General features: G+C 36.9%; 1 protein-coding gene across 2 annotated transcripts; it reads right to left on the bottom strand.

Annotated features, from left to right (window-relative positions):
* Positions 1-351: 351 nt before the first annotated feature.
* Positions 352-10831, bottom strand: LOC124634102 (DNA ligase 4-like). 2 transcript variants are annotated; one of them, XM_047169521.1, is made up of 14 exons: positions 10609-10831; positions 7553-7740; positions 6766-7075; positions 6434-6609; positions 5550-5723; positions 5114-5309; positions 4658-4871; positions 4366-4501; positions 3964-4084; positions 3515-3708; positions 3254-3391; positions 2908-3169; positions 2203-2474; positions 352-1053 (listed from the first exon to the last, which is right to left on the bottom strand). In XM_047169521.1, the coding sequence occupies exons 2-14, from the start codon at positions 7715-7717 to the stop codon at positions 724-726; spliced, it is 2688 nt and encodes an 895-aa protein (XP_047025477.1). In that variant the 5' UTR covers positions 7718-7740; positions 10609-10831; the 3' UTR covers positions 352-723. The 2 variants fall into 2 exon arrangements, with proteins under 2 accessions (XP_047025477.1, XP_047025485.1); XM_047169529.1 differs by lacking the exon at positions 7553-7740 and having other exon boundaries at positions 9074-10831.
* Between the last annotated feature and the right edge of the window lie 230 nt (positions 10832-11061).

Genomic DNA, 11061 nt, shown 5'->3' with positions numbered 1-11061 from the left:
CTTTGGTAACCCTTGTATTACCCAGTGGTGGAACAAACGCCTTCTGTGTAAGGTTTGACGCGTGCATTCAATTAATTATGCGCCTCACTGGCTTTGATTGTACAATATGCAGTGTTAACAAACCAGGGCTTTTTGTTGTAATTTAGTTAAGGTTTATTAAGGCGTGTTTATATCTGCGTACGTTTTATATCAAGTTATGTTCATAAGCCTAATAATATGTTGTAGGTACAGTTGCGGACATAAGTTTCATTAGTAAGTAAAAACGATAACAGTTAAAGTAGGTACGATATAAGTAACAATACATTTTAACGTTTAAGATATATAATTCATAAAAATAAAGCTAAATTTACACAAAAATGTATTACAATCTTTCCTAATATATAAATTATATATAAATTTTCAAAATAGGTATATTCCATAATAACTGAATAACGAATGATAGAATAACACGTACTTACACATAAAAAAATATAAAAATACAGTGTTAAAACGGTAAACGGTAAAATATTATTATTTTACTAATGATCACATCCTCAGAAAACGTACAGGCACACCTCTGTCACCACCTTTCAGCCACTAGACCGACAGATAATTCTTAACTTTATAAAATTTAAATAATCTTCTTTATTTGCTTTCAAACTCTGACAGCATATCTAAAACACCTAATTAATATCTTTATTTTTTCCACCAAAAAAGTAGAAATAAAATAAAATAAAGCCGGTGTCACATAACAACAAACTTTTCTTCAGGAACTAACTGTTTTTGCGAAAAGCATTCATTAAGCCAATCTTCACTGACTATCAAGCTATTGGATGACTTTTTAAGATTATCAAGTTCGTTCTTTTCTATAGTGGTGGGTACAACTATATGGGTGCAGTGTGAAGCCGTATTGTCAAGTACCGTGGCCCCGTACATTCGAGCGACTATAGCGTCAATGCTTTCAGGGTTCCGTATGTGTATGCAGCACGGGCGTAGAAACGAGTGCGGGTTGTTATCGCCAAATATCTCCTTATCTAAGTTCAGCATCTCTTGAGTTGTTAGGTAGATCGGTATCTGTTATGAAGAAATTGTGTTTTAGAGAAAGTGATTGCAGAGAAAAATCAATTTTCCATAATAAGTCTGATAAATGCTATGTTGAAAACCGCATCAAAATCGGTTCAGCAAAAACTTTTTACAAAAAAATAAAACCGACTCCCAAAAACACTGAAAAGCAAAAAAAAACTATTCTTAGGTGCATCGGCCTAGAAGTCGGTGGCGTTATAAACTTAGTTACATCCATTAGACACCGACTTCTAGGCCGATGCACCTAAGAATAGTTTTTTTTTGCTTTTCAGTGTTTTTGGGAGTCGGTTTTATTTTTTTGTAAAAAGTTTTTTATTTGTAAAAAGTTTTTTATTTTTAGCTTTTCAGTGACAAGCATAGTTGTCACTATCCGCATGTCATATCCGCAGTGGAAAGTTCTCATCAATACGAACAATATAAGCCCAAGCACGAGGTAGTTTACATATTCAATTGTCGAGTTCCCTCGACCTTCGCTGGTCTCCATCATCAGGTCAGCTTTAAACCTTCACTGTTGCAAAGGTCTCGTCAATACGAACAAAATAAGCCCAAACACGAGGTAGTTTTTTACACATTCATTGTTCAAGTTCCCTCGACCTTCTCTGGTCTTCATCATCAGGTCAGCTCCAAGCCTTCACCATTGCATAGTGTTATCAGACATGCGCCTTAGTGTCAAGTTTTTACCCTACGTATGCCTACGATTTTCGAAAGTTGCCCTCGATTTCTCAGGGTTTCCATCATCAGATCCTGACCTGGTGACTATGGGACCACCTGGGAGGTAAACCCTATCAAACAAAAAAAAAAATTTGCAAATCGGTCGAAGCGTCTCTGAGTAATCGGTGAACATACATAAAAAATAAAAAAAAAATAATAAAAAAAAAAAAAAGATCCCGACGAATTGAGAACCTCCTCCTTTTTGGGAAGTCGGTTAAAAACGTAAGATTCGCACACGAGCATAGGTATGTACATAGGTACATACGGGGTCAAACTTAGAACCTATTTTTTTCAAGACGTTTAATTAATAACAAAGACCAAACTCAAGCATTGTTCGTGTGTCGTTGTTTCAGTGGTAGGTATTTGGAATAAGGTCCAACTCGACAAAAAAAAACAATTGATGAGTCTAATACATATTGAACTACTTACATCCTCATCCATTTTGTTAAAACACTTGACGAGCGTGTCTTCATCTATTAACTCCGTATAGCTGTCTCCGTGCACATCGTAGTGTCGAGCGAGCTTGCGTCGCGTGACGTCACTGAGCGCCAGCATGTGGAGAGGCGCGGGGTGCACGGGCGCGGGGGAGGGGAGGAGGGCCCGCAGCCAGGATGTAGGCAACACGTCATATGCTCGAGCCGTCATAACTGCCTTCACGTGAGCTGTGACCCGACCCGCCACGCAGCACCATGTGTCCAACCCTGATACGGTGAACAGGTCAGTTTCAGATCTCACATAGTATATAGTAACTGATTTCTTTAAACAAGAAACGTATCGTTTTCCATACTAACGGCGTATAAAACTGGTGGCTGAATTGGGTATAAAAGTTCCGGCGATAAAAAGTTAATAGTTTTTGGGAAAGCATATTACTCTGTGGGTCCCCGCCCGTAGTAATTAAGGCATTAGGTTCAGATGGATGTTAGACACCAATGAGTTATGAAAGTTCGGACCGAGAAGGATAGTCGCTTCATATAAGATACCTGGAGGTTTTCAGTTACCTCCAGTAACACAAGCAACTGAAGAATGACAACAGTGAGTAGGAATAATTACATAAGTATCTCTATCTCTGTATTTTAAAACTTCATTCTATTTTCATTGAAAGATATGTATAGTGAAGACTGTATGACAACAAACCTGTATTCGCCACAACCTTCCCTCCGTGGGACTCAATGATCTTACAAAGCTCCGGTCTCTTACAATCGTCATCATCCGACAATATGCATACTTTTCTTCCGAGCAATGCTTTTGACGTAGCTTCAACATCTCCGCTTGAGCTGATCTGAAACTGTTCGGCGACTTGCGGCTGCTGAGTCTTGCGTTTCGCTCGGGGTTTTATCTCGTCCATTTGCTCTCCATTAATTAGATTAGTGCTCAACTTGACTACTGGTCCTTTATGCTAAAATATATACCTATTTTTTTAGTTAGGTACGAATATATGTGAACTGCAGTTCTAAAGTGTCAAGTGAAGATAAAAACTTACTGCGCAAAGTTGATTGAATTCGGCCAAAGTCATGCAGTCTTGATAAGGTTTATCATCTCGTACTCTCGTGACGCGCGGAAAGCGAAGTGTATAATCCGCCCCGAATCCCGTGGTTCTGATCAGCTCAGACGCCCGGACCTTTATAAGTATAAGACATTTTTCAAGCCGAATAAGAACTGTGAAAGACGAGGCACAAATGTTGACCAAACCTATCCTATAAAGTTAGGAGGTTTGGTTAAGATAACTGGAAGTATCACTTACCGTTAAAACAATGGAATGTTCAGGTAGGATCCAGAAGTCTGGTTTCTCCTTATTGAAATACAAGTGAGCCGGGGCAGGCGTCTGTCTGTAGGAGACCCAGTGACGTTCGAGGGCGGCACACAAACTCTCACGCTCGTCAAATGTTAGGCCCGTTGATACTCGGCCTACTAATACCCAGCGGTCAGGCGTTTTACCTAAGAAAAACAAAATCTTATGAGAAAATTAAGAGAAGTTGGGGAACCTTCCAAATACAAAAATATAAATTTTTAGGCGGTTTCACACTTAGGAAATAATTAAGACTCATATTGTGACTTTTTCATTCTGCGAAATGTCGGTGACCCACATGCACTTACAAAACCTTTAGAGCAAAAATGTTTTTTTTGCTGTAATCTGAACAACCATTTTCATTCCGAACTAAGTTTATTTTTGAGTACTTCGGTTAGACTTACCGGGAGCACCACCATCAGAGCAGGCGACGAGGAAGCTCTTGGCGCGTCCTTGTCTCTTGTTCGCGGCTTCCTCAGCACCGATGATGACGAGGTCAAGGTCGCTCATAGTTCCCTCTGTGTACTGGAATAATTAGGTAAGATTCAAGCTGCAAGGGGCCGTTGAATAATTACGTTAGGTGATGGTCCAAAACTCTTCAGACTTCATAACTTCCGAATTTTTGGAAATTAGCTCAATTAAGGTGGAATATTTTAAATTGCGTTAGATTTATAAAATATTTTTTAATACGTAGCCAGTTAGCCACCATTTTCTATTCAATTTAGGTCGAACCTCATAATCCCTGAAATCCCCATGTAGTCGCACCTAACAAAATAATACGTAAGCTATCATGTCATGCCACTTACCTCAGGTTTAATTTTATACCAGCCAGCGTTGCGTTTATTTGGAATGTAGTAAGAATCCACATCTTTGACAACTATACCCTCATCTTGGTTCTCTATGGCCTTGTTCAAAGCTTCCAGTATATCAGGAAATATCGTCCTTCATAAAATCAAAGACATTTTCATAATTTTACGACTTGTACCTATCATAAAACTCTTGTAAAGAAGCATTAGGAGACGTATCAAACAGTTTAATTTTGAGGAACACTCTGTATACATACAAAATATTATCCGTAAAAAAATAATTAATAATCACCTTTGCGAAATAATCTGGCGTTCACTATGCTGTATAACTCCAGGGACGTTAACAAATACCTTGTCTAAAATACGAAGTCTTTCGCTGAGTGGTAAACCTCCTTTCTCCGGCGGCCCCACTAGAGTCCTGCCATTGAAGTACAGGATATCAAACGCACAGAAACATGGACGGAACTTTGAGTTCTCCGTTATTTTCTTAACGTCGAAAGCCATTCCTGTTAAAAGAAAAGGAAAACAAAATTCGTTATCGTTAAGTTAGAAATTAGAACATAATATTTACCTACTTTAGGTACATATACTTTTAAAATTGTATGAACAAAAATACTACATATTCTAGTCAAATTACTTTGTCTCTCTCATCTGATTATAAAAGGTCTAGCTAACTACAAAATAATAGCCCATAAACCCAGAACAATTACCTATTCAGAAAATAGGAAGAACATTTTATCTTTTGTACCTTTACAGCTAAAACACTCTCGTTCCTTGTGCCAGCCCATCATTTCGCCGTCTAGAATAATACTTGACACTTCTGACGAAAAGCAATCCTTGAGATAAGGCGTCAACAATCCGGAGTCGTACGAGCTTCCATAATTCTTGGCAAAGGAAAACCCTCTTCGCGAAAAGTATTCAAACCGCCCGTTTTCCATGTGCATCTGTTTTATATAGGGAACATCATAATCATGTATCTTCTTAGTTGAATAATATTATTATTTAAGCAGTTTGTGCCGACTAAGACACAGATTGATGATTCACTACAGAAAAAATATCACTGTACCTCTAGCCTACAGGATAAGCAGCTAATAACAAAATAAAGCATTCAATCATACTTTAATGGTAATAATAATAAGGTTCAATATCGCACAGGTGAAAATCTTGTATCTAAAATGGCTTACCTGAAACCTCTCTCCATCAAATTTATTTTCTATCTGATAAGTTTTGTCCGACGAAAGTTGTCTGGCTATATGTTTGACATCAAGGCGTTCAGAAAGCATGGGGCTTATGGCTAGGAACATCTGGATTCCGAGCTCTAGGGGACGAGCGTCTCCATCGCCTAGTTCTTCACACACCTAAGCCAATACAAAATTCTCATTACCTCAAAAGGTATTCTAACTTGTATATTAACTCATGGAGGCGAATATTCCGAGCAAAAAATGCGATGTAGGGTACCTATACCGATGGACGGCAGACATGCAACCAACATCGTATATGTAGGTACCTACATGGTCAACGAGATTTTAATACGATAGATAAATTAAGAAAACATTAAGTTGTCGAATTGTTGGGTTGTGGTTGACACAACAAGGGGATCCTAATTCAGAAAATGGGTGCTTATCTACAGGTGCTGAAGACGTGCATTTAAGTGTGAACTACTTAGCTAGAAACATATACGGGAATGAATTTAAAGCAGTGCACAAAAAAAACTGGTGGTCCAGAATCATTAACAGAACATATCTACATCATCAGTAAAAAAAAAAAATCTTTTGTCCGCCCTAAAATCAGCAAAATATGGATACCAACTATTCTTACGCGCTTCGAGCAGCGCTCGCGTCAGTAAACCGGTTTCGCATTCCCGCCTTGCCTACTATGACGACTGTGACCGTACAATCGGTTACAAAATAAACATCTTTCAATATCAATAACTTTTCTTTTTTGTACTAAAACACGACAAAATAAAAATATACGTATCTATAAAACTTATTAAACTATAAGTTGACAAAGTTTGAGCACTGGATAAAATTCATTCCTGTATAGAACAATTTAGGCCATTATTACCAACCTTGGACAATAGTCCACATGTTTCAAAATATTCGGGAGCGTCGGGATGAAACAGCCCTAATATACGATTGCTTCCTATTTCAAGCTTTAGGTCTTTGAGAATTATCCTCAGGAACCACTTCAATTGATCCGCGGTCACTTTGTTTATCACATGACTGAACATGTCATCAAGAATAGCTGAAATAAGTTTACAATTTTACAAAAGGTGTAGTATATTAATATACAGGTATCTATGTGTGGCCCCTCGTGCACCACGGCCACTCACGATTCGCGCGATAATCCGAGTTGCCACGTTTGGCGGTAACTAAGCATATTAACTAACAAATTACTTACAGGCTTTCTTTCCAACTTCAGCAGAAGCAATTTTATCTAGGATTTCATTGATATCACCAACGGTGAATCCGTCTGATTTTGGGCTAAGTCTACTCTTAAACACAAAGTAGGCCACGCCAGCGAAGTCACTGTCTGTGGAATTACTGACGGATCTGTAGTTCAACAGCTTTTGAGCATCTCGTGACTGCTTGCTCAGCGATAGAACTTTGACCAGTAGAACACCCAATTTGTTCTCTTTTAAATTGTATGCATTCCTTTCTCTATCCAGTTTGGGTAACAGCAGTCTTAGGATGGGAAAAATACTGGGGTTCTGGAAAAGTAAATAATAAAGTGACGAAAGAATTGCATGGTGTTTTAGCCCCACTGCTGAGTAACGCAACCAGTCTGCTTACTTGGCGATCATAGTTACAAACCGAAACATCGCCATACACAGAAACAAAGAAAATAAGTGCGCGGAAGGATTGTAGTTTGCTGGGACTGTGCCATAGGAAGACATACAGGGTTTCATTGTACAAGGTACAGTCAGCAACAATTAATGTTTACAAAAATGTGAAATGCTTAAACTGTGTTCAGTGTTCTCTGATGTCGATGATGTTGTGACAGTTAGGTACTTATGGCAGTACTTTAGTATTTAGGTACACCTATCTTGATAACATTTATTTACCTGATGAATGCACCAGACCTCAATGATGCACTTACCAAGTAATTTTAAACAAAATTGTGCTTTTTTAGAATGGAATACAATGCTCCCTAAAATAGGAAAGTCTATAAATGTCTGATTGATTACCTTTTGACCTACGATTTGTGATGCAGTCATTTTAAACTCGTTTATAAAAGCTCCCAATATCTTATCTTGCTCTTGTCTTTGCTTTTTCCTCTTGTGCAATTGTTCTAAGAGATTGCACAACTTTTCAAACTTTATTTCATTTGCTGGCGTTACTTCATTGGCCATGATAGTTATTTATAAACTTACTCCTAAAACAAACAAAATATATAAAGAGTGTAAGGACTAAGAATCATGTTTGTATTGAGTGCCTATTATTACTATAATAAGGTACCTATAACTACCTACTGATTTTAGTCAAGGAAATAGCTGACATTCTTTTTATATTATGACTTTGTTTTGTGTATCTAGAGGCTCCCTACAATATAGTAGTCTTCTAGGGTAGGTATACGAAGTAAATAACGAAATAAATTATTAATATGGTATGGTGTCTGTCAAGAAGCATATATAATTTTTGGTGTAATCAAACAAGCAACGCATATAGTACCTATATCAATTTGTTTTCTCTAAAACTAAGGGATGGAATTAAAACTGTTTTTGTTAGCATGTTTATACACACATTTATTAGATAACAAGATAGTTCATCAAATATTTCCTGGCCATCAAAGGAGAATGGTCTTTATAAAGTAAATATAAATTATAGGCAGTTTCCTTTGTCAGGTCAATAGTTCCATGTTGATCACATTTTGCAACTTGTTCACAAGCCAGTGCTCTTTCATAGTATTCGATAGCCAGGTTATTGATATTCAGCATTTGATAAACTCTTCCCATATTGTAATTAGCTTCTTGGTCACATTTCCTTAAATTTCGATATGTTTCCATGTAAGCCAATCCTTGCAGAATAAGATTGTGATGCTTATCTACAGTTCGCTGTGCTGCCATTACCAAAATAGTTACAGCTATCAAAAATGCAGACAAGGGATCTCTGCATTTGTCATGATACTCTAAATAATATTTCAATGTCACCAAGTATCTCCCTGATATGAGGAAGTTATTTCCCAGGAACAGGTTCTTTATAACATTATTACTAGTATCTCTTTGGAACAATCTTGACAAGAATTTTGAATTTGTGTTCCTATCAGTATAATTAATAACAAGATTCAATAAGTTCCAGGAGCGTGAAGTTGGATGCTTCTGAGCGAACTCTCTTATGAAACGAGAGGCATTATGGTTATCATTACTTAATAGGCAGGCTTGCAAACAATAAAAATCAATATCCATTCTATGTGGAGATAAACTCTTAGACATCATTGCTCCAAATGTTAATCTTTGCATTGTAAAGTATTTTTTTAGATTACAAGCTGTCCTCAGCATTTCTAGAAAGAAATCCCATTCTTGCTGTGGAGTGAATTTGAATGGTTCATCTTCATCAAAGTGAATATCATTTTCATGATACTGGCTTTCTCCTCGCAATGTACGAAAATTGTGTATAAGCTCAATTCCACACCTTACCATACATGCCATATTTAATTCCTCTTGATGCCTAAACCGCACAAAATTTTTAGAGAGCAGGGCTTCACCGACCTCTAAGTACTTATGTAACTTGTTGTATTTCTTTAAAGCCAAACATTGTTCATAAAGCAGATTGGCATTAACAACATATTTAAAATCTTGTTCTAACATTTGCAAGGCTTCATCAATGCGACCTTTCTTCTCAAGAATGGAGTACAACTTTCTTCTAGCATCAGGGTGTTGTGGTGCATGTTTTAATACTTTGTAGAAAGAGGCTATAGCATCACTTTCTCTGCCTAACATGTACAAACAATCTGCATGTTTCAGCCACACAGCTCCAAGATCAAAGCTATTATTTTTCACTAATGGCTCTAATAGTTTTATTGCTAACTCATGATGTCCAGCTGAAGAAAGTGCTTCTTCTATATCCATATACAAATCTCCAGCCTTTTCTACATCATTACACAAGAAATCATTCAGTAATGTTTGAACCAAATTAATGGCTCCAAGATGAATGAAACAGACCAACAACTTGCTCTTTAAATCTATAGGCAAGGAGTTGGGAATAGAGCAATTCAAGTAATTAGTCTGCTCCTCTATGTCACCCTCAGCATTTTTCACGGTTTGTATTTCAGCTTCTATTTCAACTCCTGCATTTGCAACAAATATTTCAATACATGTGTGGAATTGTTTTTGACCAATTAGCAATTCCAAGAATATATTAAGGTCTTCTAAAGTGAATAGTGTTGGACATTTTTTATAAGCAGAAGACATCACTGCCAGTGCACGTTCCATTTCATTATTATTGTGATACTGTGTTACAGCCAGTTTAGCATACTTCATTATGGTTTCTCCTTCTGATGCAGGCAATGAGGTTACTATTTTGTGATAACACTTAAGTTTGGTTATATGTAAGGTCTGAATAGGATATTTCATGTTTTCTAGTTTATCAAGAAGCTCCATTCTTTTTACATGACTGTCAAAGTTATGTGGATCATCTGCTATAGCTTGTGTGTAGCAAATCATCTCTTGTTTGTAATCTTCCCTTTGTTTTGATATTGCAGCAAGTCTTAGCCATTCTTCAGCATCTGGAGGGCTCAAGTGGGCTGCTAACAGCGAAAACTGAAGTGACTTTTCAGTATCTTGTTCATATATTTGAGCTAGCGTTTGGTATGGTTCAGGAGCAGTTGGAAATTGCTTTATAATTTCGTGACACATCTTTTCAGCAGTATCTTTATCTCCTCTAACAAATCGCAAGTTTGCTTCACCCATCAAACCGAGGAGGCCTGGTGGCAGACGAGCATATTTGCGGCGTCTGTGCATTCCTTTTTCAGTAAATAATAAGGGTCCATCGTCATTTCGTTTACTAGCTTCGTCGACGTCTTCTTCATCTTCAATATTGTACCATTCATTGGAATATTCAGCAAAAGACATTTCCCCACTCAAGAACTTACTTGTCAAATCCTTTTCTAACTCCATTTTGATGTTTATGTTTTAAATTATTTTCCTAAATGAGAAGATTTGGTACTCTTTCAATTGCTCGGTCTATTTTATTGTAAGATTTAGTATACGCTATAACAAAGCATTAATCTTGAATATTAACTTACTTGAAATGAAAACAAAATAGAATAATTTGGTTCAGCTTCTTGAACACATAGTTTTCATTTTTTCTTAGGCTTCGCTAGAACTTTCGTACACCTATGGTATTACAATACATTAAATATCATCGCCTTCTTTTACACAAATTTATTTTTAAGACGATCTCGAGATTTTGACTATTATTTTTGAGAAACAGGAAAACAGCTTTATTAGCACGGCACGCTCGCAATATTTGATGGGTGTTTTTCAGAAAACTTGACCCTAGCAAAATGGGCCTGTCCCACACATTCAAACATTTTTATTTTAATTTTTTTATATGGCACGTGTGAAAGTGAGTTTTTGATTAATTTAGGTATATATTTTAATGTACAATTAAATCGATATGTAGCATAAAAAGTGGATAGTTATTTTTATATTTAAAATAAACCTGAAGAAGACGTATAAATATCGTGTGTCCCATG

The sequence above is a fragment of the Helicoverpa zea genome, chromosome 1, assembly GCF_022581195.2.
Source record: "Helicoverpa zea isolate HzStark_Cry1AcR chromosome 1, ilHelZeax1.1, whole genome shotgun sequence".
In the NCBI taxonomy this organism is placed as follows: Eukaryota; Metazoa; Arthropoda; class Insecta; order Lepidoptera; family Noctuidae; genus Helicoverpa; species Helicoverpa zea.
Note: the sequence above shows the minus strand (reverse complement) of the source record. Positions and strands in the feature narration are given on the sequence as shown.